A 23534-nucleotide genomic window follows, 5' to 3' on the forward strand; every position below is an offset into this window, starting at 1 on the left:
GTTGTAGTGGGAGTAGATAAAGTAACGGTAGATGGAGTATCAGTAGGTGGAGTGGAAATAGATGGAGTGGGAGTAGGTCTATTGGTGAATAGTGACTTTTTCGGAGCAGAAATTAAGGTAGTCGGCACTCCGGAAAATGAGAGCAAGCTTGTTGTGAATACTTCTGCTTCGGATAAGATGCACCAGCTACCAGCCTTAAGTCCGCTGTTGAGTACGCCGGTCGGGCTATTTCCATTCTTATTGAAAAAGGTAGCAGTCCCCGTGTGGCTGACCTGTATCCAAGCAGCCGGTGAACCACTTTATGTGCCGCATACGTCAATACTGAGGGCAGAGTGTCGCTCACTGAGCTCTAGTAAACTGTTAGCAACAGCAATCTGTTTCAGCTGCGGTAGTTAATCGGTACTTGAACAATCATCTCCGTCTAGTAGGTCAAAAGGCGCTGAGTAACCCGTGCAGCCATAGTTCCCGTTGGACCATATCAAACACTGACGATCGTAATCTATGACCTCAAGAACTCCGGCTCTAGAAGTAAATGCGTGAATGGTGACTAGAATTGCAATGTTAAAGTATGCATCTTGAAAATATACGACAAACAGGACCTTTGAACGGAATGAGGCTTCGGGATGAAATTTATTTAAGAGAGTGAAGAAAAAGAAGGAAATTCTGGGGGATGGAGGAATATATGCCTCCTCTCTACAAAACGCTATCTACATGCATTCAGACAAAGGGCAAAAAAGCTCTCAAATCAGCAAGAGCAGGATATCTTGAGCATCTAGAGTTATCGTCAACACCGCCACCTTTCAGTGCTCTCTTTTATTTCATCAGCATACCTCAAATTTTTGACTTATTCACATCTTTTCACTGTTGAAAAATTCTGTCCACTCCCCTGTGCTCTCAATCAAACATGAAATTGAGTTGTGAACCCCCTACACGGTCCTAGTCAAGTAACTTGCATCCACGCATCTAACCTTACAGGAAGGATCGAAATCAGTTGCACCACATGTACACAGAGATTCTATCTCGAACCCTCTTTCAAAACACGCTATGCCTATTACAGTTACTCCACCCCTGGCCGCTTTTCTTGGCAGTATTCCAATACAATCGTAAATAACAGTCCAAATATAGACTCGGTATTACGCTTGTATGGCTTTCGGGGATTCTAGAATGTCAAACCTGCAAACAAGGCAAACAAAAGGGGGATCTCCCTAATCGCTACCAGGCCAGACTTCCGATTCCAGTCTGTCAATCACTCAACTTCAGAGTGTTTGTATGAATGAGGTGTATACCATTCAGTACTAGTGGGTTACTTTTTTTTTGCTTTGTGTGACAAATTTGATTAGCGACTAGCATTGGCTAGACCTTGACTGGATGGGATGGTGCTGACATTCGATCTGTCAAATCGGTCAGAGCCTTGAAACGAACGATGACCGCTAGCTCGTATTGCAATGACAACGATTCTCAACCTTACGACCTCGATCCTATAGATCAGGACTCGCAATACGCCCCCACTCCAGGATATTTCGGTCGTACCCTTGCGTCAAGATGCACGCTTAGTCCTTCACCGAACGAATACTCCGATGACCCAGAAGAACTGTCCTGAAATGAGCCTACTGGGCCTAGACTACTCCAGCTATCCGAATGGCATAGCAGGGCTGCAAGTGATGAGCTTCCGGCAAGCTGCATCCAGTATATGATAGAGTGGAAAGTCACGATGAATAAGAAAGTCATCTCACGAGACACGGAACAGGACGTAGCGCTGACACCGAGTGCTTACTGGTTCTTGACCTTAAAGAGTAAGTTGGAGAAGTTGATACAAGGGAAGACCTCTCGTGAAGGAGGGATTAGGCCGGATGACACTTCGATCATTGTGTCGGTGAATGATCGCTCCCAACGTGACCTGCTGAAGCGATTTGATCACCTCGACATTGATTGGACCGCAGTGGAGAAACAGCTCCTTAAGTGGAGCGAACAGTATTCTCGAGGCAAGAAATTAAGGCTGAGTATTACGTTTAAATACGTTAAGGATGAAAATCTCCACAGGACTACCTCAGGTAGGGTCGAGAAAAGAGGAAGGTCATCGGTCACTAAACGGATGCTCAACGAGCTAGACGTTCAGCTGGATGCCGAAGAGAATTCATCTGGGCAAGAATCTGTTTGGCGAGCTGTGTACAACCTAATGCGTTGTCCTTCTTCGTCATGCCATCTTGGCCCACATTGCTGGCAAAATCCACACGGGAAAAAGCACTATACGCTGAGGAGCCACCATTTAAAACGTTTAATCGCCTTTGTGGAAAAAGGCAACACCCTGCAGTCTCATGAAGACGTCCCGGAAGTCTTTCACGAAGAACTATTTATGGAAGAACAGCAGCGGCTGGAGAACCAACAATACAAGAAAAAAAATATGTCTAGCATCCCAAGCAGTTGTCCCATAAATATCAACATTAATGGAATGCAAACTTCCTCTCAATCAGAGAGGCTTGACTCCTCCGCAAAATCAGCAATGCTTCCATCACCAATGACCCTGGTCAATGACGATTTTACTATTCCTGGACTTCGAGATGTTGCAGTCAGAGAGTATAGCGCATGGCATGAAGCAAATGTCGCTGATGACCATTTGAAGCACGATTTCGTCACGCATGTGATATCGCGCTAGCGAATAGGTTCGACCTTCAGCTTATCTATGAGGACCAAGATTCATCATTGATGTCTTTATCGACCAAGGTATCATGGTAGGTATTGCCCGTCAATTCGTTAAGAGATGTGGTGAAATGGGTCAGAAGCGTGAAAAATGGGTTGCCTATTGAGAGGATGTAAATAGTACTCTAAAGGAGTCCAATGGTAAGGATAGTCACGATATTTATTGTTGAATTACTTGTTTCAATCGTTTACATCAGAACATAAATAGAACACAACAGTTGACGGAAAGTCAGTCGAGCTTTAAGGGAAGGTTTCATTAGCAGTCCATAAGATATAATGTGCGACGTTCCTATATCGCTGGTCTAGAGTCTATCATTAAATTATAAATCTGAATATCGACGCCGGAATGTCTAAAATGACCCAAAGCACTCTGCTTTTGGGATCCAACAACCTCAATACACCAGTCGAGGAAGGTTTGGAACCCTTGTTCTGAATTTTCCTCATAACGTACCCAGTTCCGTCGAATGAATGCTTTTAACTCCGAGAAAAACTCTTCGATCGGATTCAGGTCCGGTGAGTACAGTGGCAGATACACTAGCTTGACTCCTGCTGCAGTGCACATTGCGTCGATACGATCAGAACGATGAAAAGACGCGTTATCCATGACTAGAACGGACTTTGGCTCAGGCCATCTTCCACAATGCCTGAGGAGCTGACCAATGAAGTCCTCGAATACTGCAGCGTCGGTAGAGCCCTGAAACACTCGAGAGAGTACGATTCCATCTTGGCAATACGCGGGTAGTATCTGGTACCGCTGGTCGCGATAGAAATTGGCTACCTGCAATGGCGCCGTGCCCAACGGAGACCAACCTGTCCGTCTAAACCCAATCCGTTTATCACATCCAGACTCATCCACATAGACCAAATGATATGACTGGAAGTCCGACAGATTGTGCAAATAGAAATCTCGTAGATCTGCGTTCCGTTCCTTTGCTCTCTGCCGAGCCACCTTCGACCAACCTACCGATGCAAGAGCCCGCTTGAGGCTCGAATTGGTAACCTGCACTCGGAACTCGTCCAATAAAAAGATTACCATTTCGTCCACATATAGCCCGGGCTTTTCGAGGAGGTGATCACACAGCGCTTCTAGCATCGGAGGTGTTATGCTTCGTCGTCGACCGACTCGAGTTGGAGGTGCCCTGACATTTCCGAATTGGCGGAGGTTATTGCTGATGTTGATGATAGAGCGCTTACTACATTCAGCAGCTTTAGCCATTTGCGAGGTAGTCAATGATTTGCTCGATATCATGTTCTGGATCATTTCGAGCTTGGAGGGGGGGAGTCTTGGCGCCATATTGCGAAGAGAATTCTGGATGGTGCGGGCGATGGTCAACCATCGAGGGGCCACGCAACTCCATCTGCTCACCCTTGCTCACCCTTGCTCAGTGAGCAGGTGAAATGATTTTGGGGGAAAAGCCTGGGGAATGCTAGGTATTAGGATATGCACGTGACTTGACCGTCTCGCAGTTCCTGGTAGCCTGGGAGCCGTCTCAAACCCGCGGACCTCAAAAAGGTGATTGCTAGGCTGGAGCCCATACGTTAGTTTCGCCATAGTAGTAACAGAACGCGACCTCACTTTTTCCCCTTGTGCACTTGAAAATGGGGGGAATGGCATGAGATTAGGCTGGTTACCGCGTGCTGCGTTGATCTAGGGGTTCGGGCTCGGGTCAACTTAGTTCCCGTGAAGCTGCTAATCCCACTTTACGCAGGATCAAGCCACTGCTCAACGTGGGTGGGTGGCCTTCCAATCTGGTTTCCTGTCTTAGCGCCGCGTACCGTACAGTAGACAGTAGTCACCTGACGGTGAAGCTAGGGAGGTGTGCCCCTCCTTCAGCTGAGAGGGGTAATGTCCCTCCACATAGATACAGATAATACTCATTAATCATGGCATCAATATCATTCCCTGGCAACAACCATGGGATCCAGGTCGGAGATAACCGTGGCTCAATCACGGCAGAGTTTTATCTACCCCCAGGTAAGCTTAAGGAACAGGACAAGCTTAGGGTCGTGACTAATCGCCGTATCCCGACCTAGAGCGACCGGAAATTCCACCCAACCCATTATCAACCGTCCCTTTCGCGCGCGATCCGGATTTTGTCAATCGCATCACACTGCTCCATCAGATCCATGAGAAAAGCTCAGTGCCAGGGTCGAGAATAGCGCTGGTTGGCCTCGGCGGTGTTGGGTGAGTATAGAGAGACAAGCACGTGGTTTATTGATTATTGATGATAATTCGAAGGAAATCGCAACTTGCCATCGAATACACCTACCGGGTTCGGTCCGAATCGCCGGCGACATGGGTCTTCTGGGTCCATGCGAGTAGTGAAGCCCGGTTCGAGCAGAGTTTCCGGGACATTGCGGACCAAGTCAAGATCCCCGGTCGTCAGGATCCTAAAGTCAACATATATAAACTTGTCGAGAACCGGCTTCGGGATGAGAAGACAGGAAAATGGATCTGTATCCTTGATAATGTTGATGATGACAAGTTCCTCTACTCATTTCAGGCCGCACGGAAGGAAGACACGATAAGAGACCCAACGCATGCCTCGACAAAACCGCTATTAGAATATATTCCTAGAGGCCGGAATGGATCTATTGTTATCACGAGTCGGACGAAAGAGGTTGCGTTGAAATTAGTTGATCGCAAGGACCTTGTCGAAGTCAAAGCAATGGACAGCTCCGAGGCGCTAGAGCTTCTCCAAAGAAAGCTTCAACAAGCCGGGGACGGCGAAGAGAGTCAAAAATTAGTACACACATTGGAGTTTATGCCGCTAGCGATCGTACAGGCCGCGAGCTATATTCAAAATCGGACGCCTCGCTATTCGATATCACAATACCTGAAAGACTTTCAAGAGAGCGACCGCAAAGCTATCAGGCTTCTGAAAGCAGAGGCGGGCCACTACTACCGAGACTGGGAAGCAAAGAATTCAATTTTAGTGACGTGGCAAATTTCCTTCGATTATATACGTCAAACAAAGCCATCTGCAGCGGAGTTGCTTTCTCTTATGAGTTTTTTCGATCGACAAGCGATACCAGAGAACCTTATCTGGCATCGACCCGAGGTCAACAACACATCAATTTCAGAGCTTCTGAACGACTCTGATGATAAGAAAGATTCTGAGTCGGATATAGGCCCCGATTTTGAAGATGATGTCGTGGCTCTGAGGAATTTTGCATTTATATCTGTCAGTGAGGATAGCACTTTTTTTACGATGCATCGGCTAGTTCAACTGACCATGCGTGCGTGGTTGAAATCTCGGGGACAAATGAATCAATGGCGAGAGATCTTCATAAACAATCTATGCGAAGAGTTTCCCACGGCTGAATACGAAAACTGGGAGACGTGTCGGGCGCTCTTTCCACATGTCAAATGCGCAATATCACAACGACCAGAATCGCCTAATTGTCTACGACAATGGGCTACATTGCTTTATAGAGCTGCATGGTATGCGTCGCAAAGAGGCAATATCGCAGATACAAGAGATATGGCAGCCAGGTCAAGAGAGGAAAGAACGATTTTACTAGGTGAAGAGCATGAAGATGTTCTTAATAGCACAGGCATGTTGGCAACAGCATACTGGCTTGACGGCCGCTGGGAGGAGGCCGAGCAGCTCGACGTGCAGGTAATAAAGACGAGCAAGACAAAGCTCGGCGACGACCATCCCTCCACGCTAAGCAGTATGGCCAACCTGGCGTCGACGCTCTGGAACCAGGGCCGGTGGGAAGAGGCCGAGCAGCTTTTTGTGCAGGTGATAAAGACAAGCAAGACAAAGCTCGGCGAGGAACATCCCGATACGCTGACCAGTATGGCCAACCTGGCGTCGACGTATAGGGACCAGGGCCGGTGGGAAGAGGCCGAGCAGCTCGAAGTTCAGGTGATGAAGACTCGCAAGGCGAAGCTCGGTGAGGATCATCCCCACACGCTCACCAGTATGGCGAATCTCGCTTTCACTTCGAAATCTTCCGCTCACGATGCCGAAACCATCAATCTGCTACGCGAGTGCTTAAAGAAGCAGAAGCAAATACCAGGACAAAACCATCCCACTACTTTATCTAATTCTGAAAAATTGTTGAAATGGGAAACGGAAGTGACACAGGAGACTGAAAGGGAATGGGAAAGGGATGAGGAGTGGAAAACCGATAGCGAATAGTAAAGGAGGCGCTGGATATGGATGCGTAGATCATATGCTTAAGAATCTCTGTTTTATTCTGCCCCATGTGTACTTTTCGAAGCAATTTTTTTCACAAATTGGCTTGGCTCGAACTTCCTAAGGGAATTGAACTCATCCCTTGATTGGAATTTTGACAGAATAATGAGACAAGTAGATGGGAATGTCGTCAACAAGCTCAAAGAGGCCACAAGATGCTAGTATTTTCGGTAAGAGTATGACAAATAAATTTGTGAGCACTATAGCACGTGATACCGCCTTTCAATACGATTCAATACTTGAGACAGAGCTAAGTCGGAAATGGATTAGTGTGTTTCGGACTAGGGTTCGAGATAGTTTCCATGAGAGCAAAGTGGTGAAACTGATTTCGGTCCATCCTGTATCTCCAATAAATGTGTATAAATATTGTTCTCTTCGCCTAAACTGAACTTGGAGTTGGATCTGTTAATGGTATTACCACTTGCCTCTTGTTTCCAGGAAGTGGAACAATCAACATGTACTTTCAAAGATATATGTACATAGCTGAGAAAAGATCTCTTCAAAAGGAACAGTGGGACTTTTGATAGCTGTGATGGCTACCTTGTTTAAATCCCAATATGGTTTGTATCTTCATGAAGAGTACGTATATTCATAAGCCTGACCGTAATCCAACCTCACTTGTTCGATATGTAGTTGGACTCCTCGTGACATCTTTTTGGCCCAACAAGACTAAAAACTTCCACCAACTCTCAATAGCCACGCTGTGCAGCCCGGCATAACGCACCTGAACCACCGCAAAGTCCAATCATTTCTGAGCCCCTTGCTTTAAAGGTGACCTAGAGTGCATAGTAAGGATAGGAAGGTCACCAAGACCTCAAAGAAATCTCCTGCCAACTATTATCATTGGACCATTATACAAGTGGCCAAAGGCGGAGCGAAAGGGCGGGGGAAATAATTGCGACCAGGCCTGCACCTTGATAAAAAAAAATTTAGAACGAGCGCAAAGGATAAAAATGGTTTTTTGTATTTTAACTGCCTATTTGTAAGACCAATGCCTTTTGATCGGGAAGTGTGTGCTTATCCAAAATTGAAAAGAGCTGAACGGGTAAGAGAAGAAATTCCAACCAGTTTTTGGATTAGTATATTGCTGTATCATTTATCGTGAGCCAACTCCTTGTCGATTCATTCACAGGATAGGATTAGATACACGTACGTTAGAGCAGCTTTGTGTCAATACAGTTTTGCTCAGCGCGACTTGTATTGTCTTGCACCACTTCATTTCTGCTTGCTGGCAAACCTCAACTGAGCCTGCCTGCCGTCTGAGGATGGGTCGAGCTATATCAATCACTAGATTCACTGAGCTATATCCAATTAATTAGCTCGTATCGGCCCATAGATACGATATAAACTGACCATTCCATTGAAAAAAGGACCGAAGTATGTCCACTTCCCGAGTTGGGGCCCAACAGGTAGAACATATTTGGAAATCCATTTACCGCCACCGTCTGATAAGCTCCAGCTCCACCCATGCTGTCCCAGTGTTGCTGCAATGTTTTGCCGCGTCGGCCGACCACTGAGTGGGCTTGCCATTGAGTGAACTCAAAACCTGTTGCCAAGACCTGTTTTGCCCGTTTTACAGTGAGTGCTAGTTTGGATCATTTTGAATGTTTTTGATGAACTCACAATGAAATCAACGCTGTATTCTCGACCAGATGACGAGACTATACTGTTTTGTTTGACAAGACTTATAGACTCCTTCAGCAGCTTCAATTTGGGGCTGTAGAGCGATTGCGTATATTCATTGTCCAAGATTCTTCTCTAATTTTTTCAATTAGCTCTAGGACGTGATAGAAAGATTTACCACTTACCCTGCATCCAAGGTCATATTCAGGTGTGAGTAATGGCCAGTATTTTTCTATAACCGAATATGAGCTCTGAAAACGATTCTGTTGCCTCTAATCTTACCAGGTGCATTCTCTGAGATATATCTTTGGTTGCAGGCGAGTCGTTTTTCTCTCGTACGTTTCCCTCGAGAGTCATTCCAAAACTGATTAAGTGTGCAATCAAGCATCCAAAAGGTAAGCCACCTTAGAACCTTTAATATGAAAGGGAATCGAAAAACAGTCTGTATCATGCCACCAAACTGAGAGTTGTTCATCGGCATGGACACATAGTGCTGCGGGCTCTATTTCAATAGAAAAAAGTCAGCGATATTTACAAACGGCGAAAAATATTCCCATACCCGAATAAACTGAGTTACGCTGTTGACTTTGTCGATGATCGCAGGTACAACCTGAGATCCGGAGCCTACATATCAATTAGTCCGGCGGCCAACAGTAAATGGCTTTGAGATTTAGACCAACATCCGTTGCCTATGACGGCCACATTCAACCCTTGAACGTCGTATTCTTTCTTCCACTGAGCTGTATGAACCACTGGTCCTTGAAAGCTTTTAAGCCCTGGAATTTCTGGAGACTTTGGATTTGTATAGCCTCCAACCGCTGATACTAAAATCTTGGCTTCGTGAACGAAGTCCTGGCCCGTATCTAAATTGCTAAGATACACGTGCCAGGTGTTGGAAGATTCTATCCATTTAGCACCTTTCCACTCCGTTCGAAGTTTTATGCATTGCGTGACTTTATTTGCGAGCGCCACTCGCTGAATGTAGGCCAATATCTCTGGTTGCGCTGGGAAAGCCCTCGTAAATTCTGCATTTGGGAACCATGATAGTGAGTATAGTACTCCGGGAATGTCCACTCCGCATCCTGGATCTGTAACTCTTCAGTAGCCGTTTTGAAGAAGAAGTTCCAATTTCACATATGGTCAAAGACGGTTGAGAAGTCAGGATGAAATAAGAACGGAACAGACTTACATTTGTTGGCTGCCCAGGCCCCACCAATCTCAGGAGCACGGTCATAGATGATGTAGTTAGTGACATTAAGTTGTCTTTGCAGCTGACATGCCATATCAACCCCAGATAGGCCTGCTCCAATGATGACGACATCACTGTATTGCCTATCGCAGTTCTCCATAGCTGTGAACTTCTTTTCTGCGTAAATAATCTTGACCTCCTCAACCCAAAACTAGACAGGGGCAACACAATACTTGCTAATACTTATAGGATCATTTTTGTGACCACTGGCTGCGCGATCTACGATACGATTTCAGATATCTGGAAGCGACCTGCTCTTTGCACTATCTTTGCACCAAGATGAGCATGATGAATCGTATAATTTATCAAGCCACAAATCAGTTTCTTCAGATGAATCCTGTTTTGAAATAGTCGCTCAATTTTAAACTTGTGGCCGATGAAGCAAATGGTTAAGTGCTACCGTTCAAATTCATAAACTGGCAATGAGAATCTGGCCGCAATATAAATTTGATGTAGGATACTTATCGATATGAAATAACTATGAAAATCGGGGCAAGTAGCATGGCGCACATCCAACGAAATTGACAATTAGGCGTCATCCTTTGCTAGGATGCTCACGTAAGGCCCAGGCTCCCTTTAATTGGATACTGTAAAGCCGATGAAGTCATGATGTGATCAAAAGGTCCTATACCCAACGCAGTCCCGAGTCTCCGACACACAATTATCATATACGAAATAATTCAGTAGAATTGAACACGAAAATACATCCATGTGAGGAGACTGAGGAAGTTTATCCTAACGATAGTGAATTTCGATCTAAGGAGCCGATTCCTCTGGTTGTCACTGCAAAGAGATTATTTCCCCGTGATTCCATCTGCTCGCCTTTCTCTCAGCAAGCCAAAACAATCCTAATTGAAGTTCACCCAAAGTCTCGTAGCCTTTAGGAGCTTAAGTGTGTCAGAAGGACCCATTTGAAAACTATCGGCTTCGATGAGGTAAGTTACTCAGGCAAGACGGACCAAAACAATGATTATACTAGATCCTGCTCATCTACCCCCACAACTAAAAAAAAAAAAGGCTGGGCTGCATTATTACATAAGCATTCCTTCTAACTGTATCTTTCAGTGACGACGCAGGTGGAACTTTATGGGCTATTTATCACGAGAGCTTGAAGAAGTGTAGATTTTCGAGCAAACACGAATGCTATTCAACGGGCAATGATGTCAGCGCTTTTTGTGAGCGCCATAAATACCTTTTTTAATAGGGAATTCCAAATTTGTTGCCGACCTGGGATTGGAGAAAAAAGAAAATTAGGGTTTTACTCAATAGGAGGTGACTAGACTGTAGGATATCCACAAAGATTCAGGATGCAATCCATATCCATATTGCTCGAGCAATAAAATATACTCAAGGCAGTAGGCATGACGGATGTAAATGCAGACACATCAAACGAATCTATCCTCGTGTGCAGATGCTTGAAATGAATTCTAACGTGTTGAAGGAAACCAGGCGAAGGAATATCGACGCACTCTGACCGAGCCCTAGATCCTGACTGTCTCGTCATCGGCCACCGAAGCGAATCTGAATGCTCAGCTGCCACTTGAAGAGGCGTTCTCCCATGACTGTCCTCTGAATCGACGAAGATACCGGACTGTAGCAGTATTTTGATGGTTTCCTTAGGAGCATTCTTTGCGGCTGCGACATGCAAGAGATTCATTCCATAGCGGCCTCCCAATATACATGGGTCCGCGCCGTGTTTCAGCAGTAACGTCACTTTGGATGCCTGATTAGACCTTACGGCCTCCAAAAGCGGGGGACACTTGTCAGATACAATGGCATTAGCTCTAGCGCCGTGGTCAAATAGCAGCCTGGTAATATCAATTTCGCTGCGTCCAGTTATTGATAACATCAACCCCCTTCTGGAGCGGAGATCGGCCGCATCTGGCGAAGCTCCATTCTCTAGAAACATCTGCACCACACGAATGTGTCTATGAATTATGGCTTGCAAAAGTCCCGTTGACTGATCTCGGCTAAGCGATCGGAGATTCACATTATTTTGCACCCCATTTGCGTTTCCATGGCTTGCGTACCACACGAGCGCAGAACCACCATCGGATTGTATATTTCTTCTGTAAAGGTCGGCAATCAGGAGGCTATACAACTTCTGACTGACTCTCAGAAAACTGAAGAAGTCTCTTGTGGCGTGCACGGGATCTGCAATCAGCACGATTATTTCCGGAGGTAGGATATCAAAAGACATCGTATGGTGTCGTCGCAGACCGAGATTATCAATCCGGGCCTCCAATCTGTTGACGAACTCAGCATTCTAGGGCGCTGTTGATTCTGACGCATTGAGAGGGTGCTTAGACATACTGGATTACTTGTCTTGTTCTCCAATGTTTTCGCTGCATGGGCCATCCTCTATCCTCTTCCTTCTGCTAACAATGCCTGGTGCAGCAGTCTTACGGGACACCAGTGATATTTACATACTTTGATGGCTTTCCGCAGAACTGAAGTAAACACTGTAGAATAGGATTGTCTAATAGCGAGATATCTTATCTCTAGATGGAAAGAAAGTTATGAAATCTATCGACTGATATTTTTTAACACATGGACAATACGAGTTTTGATTACTGCTGACGTTCAACTACATCAATCGGTTTAAAGCTGTATTTACCCCATTTTGCAAAGGTGGTGTGCAACACGGGCGTGTTTTGTGTATAGGTCGATGTGGACTGATCTGAAAGAGGTCCGACTTTTGATGAAATTCCTAATTCACAATCACATCGTATTGAGTATATGTGCCAGAGAGCCATCAAATCAGTTCCCCCCAATTCAGTCATCTGCTTCATTCTTGGAGTTTGAGATAATCTCGAAAGGCGACCAAGTACACGCAACTCAAAAAAAATTGTATTTTACGTAACGCCCTTGCTGCTATGTACCACCACCGAATGGGCACTCTAATGAACCATAAATACCTCATGAGATTCTCTTAAACCCAATATCTTAAAATCAGTGGTTTATAAGGTCCTTCGGGTCCTCCTCCATATTGTCATACCTGTTAGGTATACACCTAGCCTCTCTAAAAATTGCAGAGAGCATTTATATATCTTACTCACGGGAGTTTATGTTGTAATGATGTACCAAGGGAGTAAGGCCTATCGATTTTCATAACTTTGAAATTACTATGTTGCAAGCTGTTACCAAAAGTTACCTACTAGAGCAGGGAGAATGTGATTGTTGAGATACTAGGTTCTAGAAAATGGCAAGAATTCTAGTACAAGTGCTCGGTAGTGCATGAATTATCCTTGTACGTTTTTCAATTAATGCTCAAATTATTGGCCAAGTTCACAAGCTCCGCGTGAACAGCCAACGCAAGACCGATGTTGGCGAAATGGCAGGAAGTGCGGTCGTGGAGTCAAGTGTATGTCCTAACACCCAGCTTGTTCCAGGTTCTCTCTCAATATGCACGGTTTGCAGTATAGATTTATGCAAGGGGTGAACCCGAAGTCGACTTAGGGTGTACATCCGACTTCGCAGTTAAGTTTGTACTGCAATACAAGCTAGGTGAGGTAATTGAGCATCCTCTTTTGTTTATTTGCTTGCCATTTTTGTATGATGAACGTTCTAGAAACTCCTAATTTTAGCCAAGATTAATACAGAAGGCAGTTTTATACTGTTATTTACAACTGTAAGAAATTACCGCCAAGAAAGGGGACCAGGGGTAGAATAACTATAATCGAAATAGTGCATTTTGAAAGAGAGTTCGAAAAAGTATCTGTGTGTGCAGAAGGTGAAACTGATTTTGATCCTCCATATACACCCAACGGGTGGACCACATCGCGAGCGATTGGTTCCGTGGTTGACAAAATGCAATATTTGCTAAAACGAAGATCAAACTCCTGCAGGGTCTAGAAAGGAAGCAGACGCTGGTCTAATGCTGTGTGTGCTCTTCTAAGAGCCCCTCTGCTCTGCTGAGGATGATCAAAAATGCTCAAATCAACCTTCAATTGTCCGACCTGTCTATCATTTGACGAGTTTTTGCGTGTTGCTATACCTCGCCTGCGCTTATTGAATAACAGTGGATAAGATGAGTTGATCACAGTGTCAACAAGTCACTATGGCAGTTTTATCATTGTGCGTAAGCGAAGAATCAGCTGATGATAAATAAGAAGGCTCCCCATAAGTAGACTCTCCCATCAACATGTCTCTCTCAAGCCATCCAGAGAATCCACCCATCGACATTACGTATCGCGAAAATAGATTTCTTGCAGAAGTCACAAAGATGGATCAGACGGTACGATCACCGTATTGCCATATGGCTCCGGCTAACAGGATTACAGGAAATCCTGCACACGATCTCAACGCTAAATGGCCACTGGGTTCGGGCGGAGCGCCGTGTAGCCAAGTACCAGCAGGAACTGGCAACGGTACGACAATCGGTCGCACAGACCAACAGTGAGATGGAGGAGATTGTGAAAGTGGCAGAGATTCTTTACGAGACGAATCGAAGAATGGGCGCTGTGATGGACTATCTCCTTGAACAGGAGGCTCTTAAGGAGAGCGGCGAAGAGCCTAAATCATTCGACGCCATGTTCGGCTGGGTGGTGGCACAAGTCGAACAGTCATCCAACGCTGAAGCTAAAGACGGAGCTGTCGCCGCTGGGGAAGCCGTGGCTGGAGCCAGTAGACTGGTGGCAATGAGCAATGCAAGCATGTGAAAGTAGATACCTCTATAAGCGCATAGAATATAGCATCTGACTTTTGATGGTGTCAAAGAGAATCAGACTTATTTGAGTGAGTTTGTCGAAACTTCGCACATTTCATCAGCATATGCTATAAGGGGTCGACAATCGAGAGCCAAGAAGGCGCAATTGAGCTCAGTACACCGGCGACGTGGTTTATTGCGATTCTGACAAACGCCGATGCTCCAGAATGCATATTTGGAATAAAAGTAGAGACCATCATATCTGACCGCTTGCTGGCTTCCTGCTTCTATTTTATTCTACCGGCATAGAGGACAGTTGTAGAACCCCTTGTGGCGTTGTTCACTCCTTTTATTCTGAGAGACCCCCTCAAAAGACATCCAATGGATGTTGTAGTCTTTGCGCGAGATGGAAGCTTGTTGTGGTTGTCACCGTGCTTAGGAAGATTATGAAAAAGAAAGCCCACAAAAGTCAATCTCTACATTCTCAGAGGGGGTTTTACGGCGTGCCTCTAAAAAGCAATCCTCATAAAAACTGATCGTGCCCAATCTGCTAATGATGCACTAAGGACCAACCAGAAACGAAAAGGAGCCAAGAGCGACTTTTTAGCATTGGGGGTGCATTCCACGCACATATTTTGCCATCCCAAACGGAGAAAGGGTAGCAGAATATGCTATTAGCAAAAATCAAAGGAAATGGTTTCTGAAACAGTCGCAGCCGAAAAAGTGACATCTCATTTTTTCTGTCTAGTTTGAACCTCCATATTTCGATGTCTCCGGCCTTCTTTCCCCTAATGACCTTCTGTCGGCTTATCCGGCTAAGAGAATTTTATCCAAAGATAGAGTGGCCCTGAGAAGAGTATCGGGGCGGCCTTCAGTGATTATGATCAAATGAAATCCCAGGAAGACTTTGTTGGTCCTCTTTCATGTTTCATGTTGAATGATTGCTCGTAGTTGGCCGCCAATGGGGACGGTGACAGAAGCGATGCTCAACAGCTTGTCGAGTGGGAACGTGTTCTTTGCATCGTTGGCACAACAAAAGCCCCACAATACTTTTCTTGATGATGGTCGACGAAGAGAGATGCAAGAGATGTAGCTCTGTACTGGCTAGATAGCGAAGTTCTTTCGTAGTCTCGTCCTCACACCGACGTCCATCCCAAGTCGCGATACAGCGCGGCTGCAGTAGAGGTTCTCCGAGTGTAGCCAACGGCGTTAACTCAGAGCTGGGGGTGGGCGGACGCATGATGAATGTTTATTTCTCTAGATGGAAAGCCAGCGGTAAAGCTTGCGGCTTCTATAGAGTCAAATATATACAACCGCATAGGCTCCTCCCGCGGGAGGGCGCTGATTTGGCCCCACAGCATATCAATTGACCCTACTATATCGTGCTCAAAGTCCTAGTCGGCGTTCCTCTGAAAGATTGAAATCCCAAATAAGGCGGTCATCGTTACAGGTCGCCGTGGATCATTGTTAGTTCATCCTCTGGTGTCAACTCAAATTCATCATGAAGGCTGACATTGATCTATGTTGCACAATACCTAAGCTACGTCAATCTTTGCCTCCGCTCGCGGAAAGACATCTTTCTCGATGGACAGGCAGCCCTGCAGGATCTTCACGGCTTCAAGGATGCTGCCCCTTGCCTGATGCAAGTCTTCTTTTAGTTGGCTGATTGAGGACCGACAATCCTTGACCTCCTCTTCAAAAGCGTCCAGCCTGACTTGCCCCTCTTGATTTCTTTTCACAAGTTCCTCGGAGCAAAGCTGGGAATGTTCCAGTTCAACGGTCAATCTCCGGTTTTCATCTTCCAATCGCCGTATGGTCACTGTGAACGATTCAGACTCAGTATTGGAGATCTTGAACTATCATTGTCAGATGCTTTTTTTAATAGAATCATTTTTTGATCACAGGGTCACGTACCTCTGTCGCCGAATCGGTATGATGGTTCTGACCGACTGTCCGGATAATCTCTGGTGCTACAGCTTCGATCGATTGACCCAGCCCATCCATGATATCCTGATAAAAGCCGACTGTGCCGCTCGCCAAATTTCTGGTCAGTAGGTGCTGCTTAGATGCCGATGCAGACCATACATAGCCGTCTTGAATGGAAGGCTGTAGGCGAACCCTGCCAGGGGGAACCATTAGGCCCAGTCGTTCGTCTGAGTACAAGGTGATCAGCATGACTGTCGAATCTTCGTGAATTTCACAATAGGGACGTACAGATGTGGGCTACCAGAGCCTCACGGCATTCTTTCCTTCGCTGAGCGCGCCTTTCGTTGCTCGTTAAGCCCATCCGAACGTTAGCTCAGTGTTCCAGCCATGCTGCAGGACAAGCGAAAAGCTCTCCATATATACCTCAAATAAAGCAAATAATAAATTTTGCGCTAGAAAATAGAGCAAGTTGATAGCATTTACTGATGCATTTTGATTTAACCCTAGGGCTTCGATTATTGCGACCTGAAAGCAATTCTGTCAAATAATTGAGCATATTTTTCTGTTGTAAGCATTAACATAAGTTGGAGTTGAGCTCCGGCGGGTGTGACCGCCCATCAAATGGCCCAGTGTTTATTGCAAATCCATGATTTGATCGTTTCTCTGATAGTAGAAGTGAGTTTGTCATTGCAAGACGTTCGCAAATATTTCAAAAGCCTGAATCCTGAGGACACCTAGCCTTAAAAGCACCTTAAATTTCACACCTAGTCAATGTCTAGCCAGCCTTCTGTAGGTCCCATCACTTTCCTCTATTTCAGATTGCACCAAAGCAAAGAGCCATAATATAGGAAAGAACATCATCATCTAAGATAAATAGTCTTCATGATCCGGTCTATCGCTCTCGTCTACTTATTAACATTTTTACAATCGCGAATGGCGCAACTGTCCCGTAAGCGAAGACATCAGATCGACAGTGCTGTCGAGAGACACCCCCTTCGGAAGCATATGTCCGACACACGATTGGAGTTCACCATGGGGGTAGCCGCCAGCAGCTCGCAGCCACCAAGGCGCACCAAAACGAGCACCCGGATCAAGTCTTCTGACAAGTCACGCCGGGTCCATCTACGGCTGGTGCAGCCGGACCGGAACCAAGATGTTGCAGAAACTGCATGGTGGACAGATTCCAAGCTCGGGATCATAGCCCGCCCCCGGGTGGTGCACCCCCGGTTGGTGTCAGATCACGGACCAGTCGCGGTCGTAGAATTGAAGGATCGTGATGCGTGGCTGAAGTGCTTGCGACCCAGGGGTAGACCGCCAGCAGCCCTGATGCACGATGTTGGGCAGGACAAAGTGTAGGGTAAATCTCAAGGATGAAAATGTTACCCGCGAAACAGCTCAGTCGGCATGTATTTCTCGTTCTTGTTATTCTAATTGGAGTTGACAAATTGATGAGTGTCTTGGTGAAAGCTGGCACGGACTATTCGAGGCATTTAAGCCCTTTTTCATATGTAGCTTAATTCGAAATTGGCCTTGACGCCTTCCACGAAAAGATTCCATAACCCTAAGCCAAGACATACCATTCCTGTTGAGGCTAGTGGATCTGAGTCGGGTTCAACATCGTTAATCCAAGTAGTATAGCCACATCCGTCATCGTCCTAGCGTAGATTTCGAGATTTTTTCTTTCTGGCAAACATGAAACTCGATTTTGAGTCGAACTTCATATTGTTGCAGCACATTGTGCCTCTGGTGTATCTTGTATGAAGGTAACTGAGAGTCTAGGCTTGATCTTGCCATTGCAGTTCTTTGCGGCAATTTAATCTAGGCCGTTGGTGACAGAGAACGACAGAGGGTTACAAAGTGCACTAATCCTTGTTTCTTTTTGCTTCTAGGACAGACGAAAGGCATCATTAAGGAGGTGAACCGTGTTTACTATTGAACGAGCTGATACGCTCTTGTCTCAAGTCAGTGGCCATGATATTCGGTGCGCTCCACGTCCTATATAGCGTGCAACATTTATGGCCCAGTCCGTGGTGCTTATGATTTATCTTAAGGTGGACGGAAGTTCGGATGTCGAACATATTTGCTAAGCAATCCCATGCCACTCAAACATAGTGCATCTCTGAACATGTAATCAAGGTCAAAAAGCATATACCAATGGTATAGGTCAGGCATATATACTTTTCTGTTATTTTCTGTTCTCCACCACAGCATTTTAACATGTGGCACGCTGACTAATAAAACTTAAACTGATTAACTACATGATCCATTGTTCTGACAGTGCACATGCGTCTCGCGCTCTATCCCAGAGGGGTTCAACCTAGGTTCAACCCTGCTGAATTGCTAATATTACATATAGGGAGCTCATTCCTATGGAAATCTGAAAGTTGGGGTAGCATAATAAGGTACACAATCCTGCTCACCTTAATTGTTTAGTTATAATTACAAATGACTTGTTTTTCTTCCAGGGTTATTCTCATCAAACCAACTCACTTGGGGTACAGGGCCGCTCGAAATCAGTTTCATGTTTTGTTTCCTTTCTTTTTCTTCTTGAACTCTATTATGAAACACGCTATCCCTCATTCTATCTAGTGCATAATGACGGTGTGAAATAGTGTGTAACGTTTCAATACGGCGTTGGTGGAGCTATTACTTTCCTGAAATTTGAATACGACCGGTTAGATATTGGTCTGAAGGTTGTCTATCATGAGCGTTTCCTTCCGCAAGGGCTAATATAAGTCCCCATGGCATATTCGCACGCTTATTAAGGTTGGGGAGCGTGAACTCAAAGCAATCATTTCTAACTAATGAGAGATGTTAGGGACGGTCCGGTTCTTCTGTATCTCGATAGATCACCTAAAAGCGGGGTAAACCAAAGTTGGGCATTTGACGCTGACTTCCTCCTACCTTATTTCGAGTTCTGGCTTCCCATCATGGCCACTCATGCTTCTTACAATGGCGTCAACTCCGGAATCCAAGTCGCAAAAAACTATGGACCCATCACGGCGAATCTGAGTACGTACAGAATCGTGAACGTGATTATATGTAACTAATTTGGGTTTGCCGCAAGGTCAACCGGAAAGGTTGTTAGACCAAGCATGTCTGCGCGACCTACGAACGACCAACCCCTGCGATGATAAAGAGCGTATCAAGAAAACTAACGGTGGGCTACTCAAAGACTCCTACCGCTGGATTCTTGAAAACGCAGCTTTCAGAAAATGGCAAAATAACCAGAGCAATCGTCTTCTCTGGATCAGGGGTGATCCCGGCAAAGGCAAGACGATGCTTCTGTGTGGCATCATCGAGGAGTTGACACAATCACATAATGAGAGTGCAACTCTCTCGTTCTTCTTCTGCCAAGCCACCGATATGCGTATCAATAGTGCGACGTCCGTCTTACGTGGCTTGATATGTTCACTTATCGAGAAGCATCCATCACTTCTCCGCCACGTGCGAGCTCGATACGATTCTGCAGGGAAAGACCTGTTCGAAGACATCAATGCATGGAGTGCCCTCGTATCCATTTTCACACAAATCCTCGAAGACTCGTCTTTGAAGAGTACCTACTTCGTGATTGATGCTTTGGACGAATGTCGAGATGGTCTTCAAGACCTTCTGGATCTAATCGTTGAACACTCAACAGCCCATCAAGAAATAAAATGGGTTGTCTCCAGTCGTAACGAATATCAGATTACTGAGTGTCTCGACTCTGCTACACATGTAGCTCCGATCTCGTTGGAGCTGAATGAGACATCCGTGTCTGGAGCTGTAGATGCATTCATCCAACATAAAGTGGACTCTTTGGCCAAGCAAAAAAGATACGATGAGAAAATAACTGCAACTGTCAAACGCCACTTATTACGCAACTCACAAGGCACTTTCCTATGGGTTGCCTTGGTCTGGAAGAATCTTGACCAAACGCCAAGAAGGCATGTAATGAAGAAGCTTGAAATGTTCCCGCCTGGACTCGATAATCTTTACCGCCGAATGATGGGTCAGGTTCGTGACTCAGAAGACGCAGAGCTCTGCAAACAGATACTGGGCACTGTAATGGCAGTTTATCGCCCAGTCACGCTTAGCGAGCTAAGCTCCCTCCTTGCGGGGCGGAATGATGGCTTCGATGATCTTGACACACTCCTTGAGGTTATCGGGATATGTGGGTCGTTCCTGACATTACGAGAAAGCACCATCACGTTTGTTCATCAATCTGCGAAAGAATTCCTGACTAGAGAGGCATTCGCGGAGATGTTTCCCAAGGGCCTAGACAGTGAACACTACACTATCTTCTCCCAATGTCTGAATGTTCTTTTCAAGACACTTCGACGTGACATCTTTGACCTCAAATTGCCAGGCATATCCTCTAAGGATATTAGTGTGCCAAACCCAAATCCACTAGCACCCGCTGAGTACGCTTGTGTCTATTGGGTAGGCCATCTTGATGCTTGGAAGTATAACGCAACCTATAGACAGAGTTTGAAGGATAGGCAGATACTGGATAGGTTTCTGCAGCAGAAATACCTCCACTGGCTCGAGGCTCTGAGCATATTGGGAAGCCTTTCAGATGGCATACGCGCTATGAAAAGGCTAGAAAGTTTGATTGTCGTATGTTGCCAAGTCCGTGCCAACACGGAGTAGCCTGCTAATATAAGGTTATCTGCTGACAGGAGGAGAGTGAGTCAGATGGACTCTTGGAACGAGCTCAAGACGCCAGTAGATTCATTCAATATCATAAAACAGGAATCGAGAGCAGCCCGCTACAGGTGTATTGCTCACCTCTCGTCTTTAGCCCGTCAAAGAGCCTGACTGGAATAGCTTTCCGGGAAGATAGACCTGATTGGGTTTCAAACTATCCCATAGTGGAGAAAAGCTGGAGTGCTTGCCTTCAAACTCTTGAGGGGCATAGTGATTCGGTCGAATCGATTACCTGGTCGCCAGATGGAAGCCGACTTGCATCAGGGTCCCGGGATAAGACAGTCCGGATATGGGATCCAGCCACCGGCCAGAGCGTTGGTACTCTCGAGGGGCATAATGGCTGGGTCCAGTCAATTGCCTGGTCGCCAGATGGAAGCCGACTTGCATCAGGGTCTTGGGATAAGACCGTCCGGATATGGGATCCAGCCACCGGCCAGAGCGTGTCTACTCTGGAGGGGCATAGTGATTCAGTCGAGTCAATTGCCTGGTCGCCAGATGGAAGCCGACTTGCATCAGGGTCTTGTGATAAGACCGTCCGGATATGGGATCCAGCCACCGGCCAGAGCGTGTCTACTCTGGAGGGGCATAGTGATTGGGTCCGGTCAATTGCCTGGTCGCCAGATGGAAGCCGACTTGCATCAGGGTCAGATGATAACACCGTCCGAATATGGGATCCAGCAACCGGCCAGAGCATGTCTACTCTCGAGGGGCATAGTCACTGGGTCCGGTCAATTGCCTGGTCGCCAGATGGAAGCCGACTTGCATCAGGGTCAAGCGATAACACAGTGCGGATATGGCATCCAGCCACCGGCCAGAGCACGTCTACTCTAGAGGGGCATAATCGTTCGGTCCAGTCAATTGCCTGGTCGCCAGATGGAAGCCGACTTGCATCAGGGTCTTGTGATAAGACCGTCCGGATATGGGATCCAGCCACCGGCCAGAGCGTGTCTACTCTGGAGGGGCATAGTGATTGGGTCCGGTCAATTGCCTGGTCGCGGGATGGAAGCCGACTTGCATCAGCGTCAGATGATAAGACCGTCCGGATATGGGATGAAGCCACCGGCCAGAGCATGTCAACCCTCTCTACCGGCTTTACTAGCTTCGTCAAATTTGACATCGCCGATTCAAATTGTCTGCACACCGATGCTCGTACATTTTGCATAAGCTCAGTGGATGCTGTGACGCCTATGCATAACACTTTTACCCATCCTCCAAAGCAGTATGGATATGGACTTGGCGATGACCGTTCCTGGATAACCTATGGTGGACTCAACCTCTTATGGTTACCCTCAGAATATCGCCCCCTTAGTGTCTCTCTTTTTTCTATAGATGAGGCCAAAATAGCTTTTGCCTGTTCATCAAATCGCGTCATTTTTCTCGCACTTTCAAAACACTGTCCTATACCTACCCTTTGATTGCCGTTTCTCTTGATACATATTATTTTGATTTCTGTCATGCTTTTAATTACAATATCATGCCAATATATGCCGCGCGGAAGTTCCCAATGCTCATTCTAGCAATGCCTCTGTATGAGGTGCAAGTATTTGAGTCCTTCACATTATGATCACTGATCACTGATCAACACCCGCACTTTTCAGATCACCAAGAAACCACTCACTTCCCAGGAACCACTGTGGGTCAAAGTCACGTGCATTTCCTAATACCCCAGCATTCCCCGCGACTTTCGATAAAGATTCATTGCACCCGCTCACTGAGCAGGGTGAGCAGGGTGAGCATGGAAAACCCCCTCTTCTCCGTTGCATCAAAGATGCCAGGGGAACCCCTACAGTCTCGCTAAAATGGCCCCTCGACTTTCTCCATGCAAGCTAGAGATGATTCGTGATATGATCGAATGTGGATCCGTGACTATTTTACAGATGGCCACGGCTGCTGAGTGTAGCGAGCGCTCGATCGTCAATATTCGCAACAACCTCCGCTTGTTCGGTCATGCCCGGTCTCCGTCCACGCGTGTCGGCAGACGAAGAATCGTTACGCCACCCATGATTAAGGTGAAGCAGATCGGCGACTTACTAGTTAGTGATATCATTTGCTTACTTTGCAAGGAATGTTCTAGAACTTCGTGTCTTCTATCGTAGAGCACAGAATTCCTGTACAACGGAATACAATACCTATTTTTATCCGTATTATTGCTACTGTCATGGAATACGGAAAGATACCGGGTCAGGGGTAGTCTAACTATAATAGGTATAATGTGATGCAAGATAAAGTTCGAAAACTTTTTGAAAGAGAAAAGCCAGGTGAAGCTGATTTCGAGCGGCCCTGTAGGATCCGCTAGATGATCGGGTTCGACTTTCTTGCGCAGATTGTTGATGGTGACAGATTTGCTGCCTTTTAGTTCGGAGGGCATTTAAGGTCCTTCCATTGTCAAGCGCACTTCGCAGATTATGCTCACTTTGAGCTAACTCGTGCTTACTTTGGCGGTCATGCGCATGTTGAAAGTCACGCTCACCTAGAGCAAACGCATGCTCACTTA

General features: G+C 46.1%; 10 protein-coding genes across 10 annotated transcripts; 6 read left to right on the forward strand and 4 right to left on the reverse strand.

Annotated features, from left to right (window-relative positions):
- Positions 1–1711: 1711 nt before the first annotated feature.
- N7466_011099 (uncharacterized protein) lies at positions 1712–2653 on the forward strand (the record flags this gene model as incomplete). Its single annotated transcript, XM_057170488.1, has 1 exon — positions 1712–2653. The coding sequence occupies one exon, from the start codon at positions 1712–1714 to the stop codon at positions 2651–2653; it is 942 nt and encodes a 313-aa protein (XP_057016220.1).
- A 333-nt stretch (positions 2654–2986) lies between these two features.
- On the reverse strand, positions 2987–3991 carry N7466_011100 (uncharacterized protein; the record flags this gene model as incomplete). The annotated part of the gene is made up of 1 exon (XM_057170489.1): positions 2987–3991. The coding sequence occupies one exon, from the start codon at positions 3989–3991 to the stop codon at positions 2987–2989; it is 1005 nt and encodes a 334-aa protein (XP_057016221.1).
- A 590-nt stretch (positions 3992–4581) lies between these two features.
- On the forward strand, positions 4582–6848 carry N7466_011101 (uncharacterized protein; the record flags this gene model as incomplete). The annotated part of the gene is made up of 3 exons (XM_057170490.1): positions 4582–4672; positions 4732–4882; positions 4937–6848. The coding sequence occupies 3 exons, from the start codon at positions 4582–4584 to the stop codon at positions 6846–6848; spliced, it is 2154 nt and encodes a 717-aa protein (XP_057016222.1).
- A 1272-nt stretch (positions 6849–8120) lies between these two features.
- On the reverse strand, positions 8121–8730 carry N7466_011102 (uncharacterized protein; the record flags this gene model as incomplete). Its single annotated transcript, XM_057170491.1, has 4 exons — positions 8121–8180; positions 8342–8464; positions 8529–8622; positions 8714–8730. 4 exons carry the CDS (start codon positions 8728–8730, stop codon positions 8121–8123), a joined length of 294 nt encoding a protein of 97 aa, XP_057016223.1.
- A 5272-nt stretch (positions 8731–14002) lies between these two features.
- On the forward strand, positions 14003–14438 carry N7466_011103 (uncharacterized protein; the record flags this gene model as incomplete). Its single annotated transcript, XM_057170492.1, has 2 exons — positions 14003–14014; positions 14061–14438. 2 exons carry the CDS (start codon positions 14003–14005, stop codon positions 14436–14438), a joined length of 390 nt encoding a protein of 129 aa, XP_057016224.1.
- Positions 14439–15353: 915 nt separating this feature from the next.
- Positions 15354–15665, reverse strand: N7466_011104 (uncharacterized protein; the record flags this gene model as incomplete). Its single annotated transcript, XM_057170493.1, has 1 exon — positions 15354–15665. One exon carries the CDS (start codon positions 15663–15665, stop codon positions 15354–15356), a length of 312 nt encoding a protein of 103 aa, XP_057016225.1.
- A 295-nt stretch (positions 15666–15960) lies between these two features.
- N7466_011105 (uncharacterized protein) lies at positions 15961–16712 on the reverse strand (the record flags this gene model as incomplete). Its single annotated transcript, XM_057170494.1, has 3 exons — positions 15961–16281; positions 16340–16578; positions 16640–16712. The coding sequence occupies 3 exons, from the start codon at positions 16710–16712 to the stop codon at positions 15961–15963; spliced, it is 633 nt and encodes a 210-aa protein (XP_057016226.1).
- A 572-nt stretch (positions 16713–17284) lies between these two features.
- On the forward strand, positions 17285–17707 carry N7466_011106 (uncharacterized protein; the record flags this gene model as incomplete). Its single annotated transcript, XM_057170495.1, has 1 exon — positions 17285–17707. The coding sequence occupies one exon, from the start codon at positions 17285–17287 to the stop codon at positions 17705–17707; it is 423 nt and encodes a 140-aa protein (XP_057016227.1).
- Positions 17708–19281: 1574 nt separating this feature from the next.
- N7466_011107 (NACHT and WD40 repeat domain-containing protein) lies at positions 19282–22455 on the forward strand (the record flags this gene model as incomplete). Its single annotated transcript, XM_057170496.1, has 3 exons — positions 19282–19363; positions 19419–20950; positions 21109–22455. 3 exons carry the CDS (start codon positions 19282–19284, stop codon positions 22453–22455), a joined length of 2961 nt encoding a protein of 986 aa, XP_057016228.1.
- Positions 22456–22839: 384 nt separating this feature from the next.
- Positions 22840–23231, forward strand: N7466_011108 (uncharacterized protein; the record flags this gene model as incomplete). The annotated part of the gene is made up of 2 exons (XM_057170497.1): positions 22840–23073; positions 23115–23231. 2 exons carry the CDS (start codon positions 22840–22842, stop codon positions 23229–23231), a joined length of 351 nt encoding a protein of 116 aa, XP_057016229.1.
- Between the last annotated feature and the right edge of the window lie 303 nt (positions 23232–23534).

This window comes from Penicillium verhagenii (genome assembly GCF_028828195.1).
Source record: "Penicillium verhagenii strain IBT 33310 chromosome Unknown utg000012l_segment0_segment0, whole genome shotgun sequence".
In the NCBI taxonomy this organism is placed as follows: domain Eukaryota; kingdom Fungi; phylum Ascomycota; class Eurotiomycetes; order Eurotiales; family Aspergillaceae; genus Penicillium; species Penicillium verhagenii.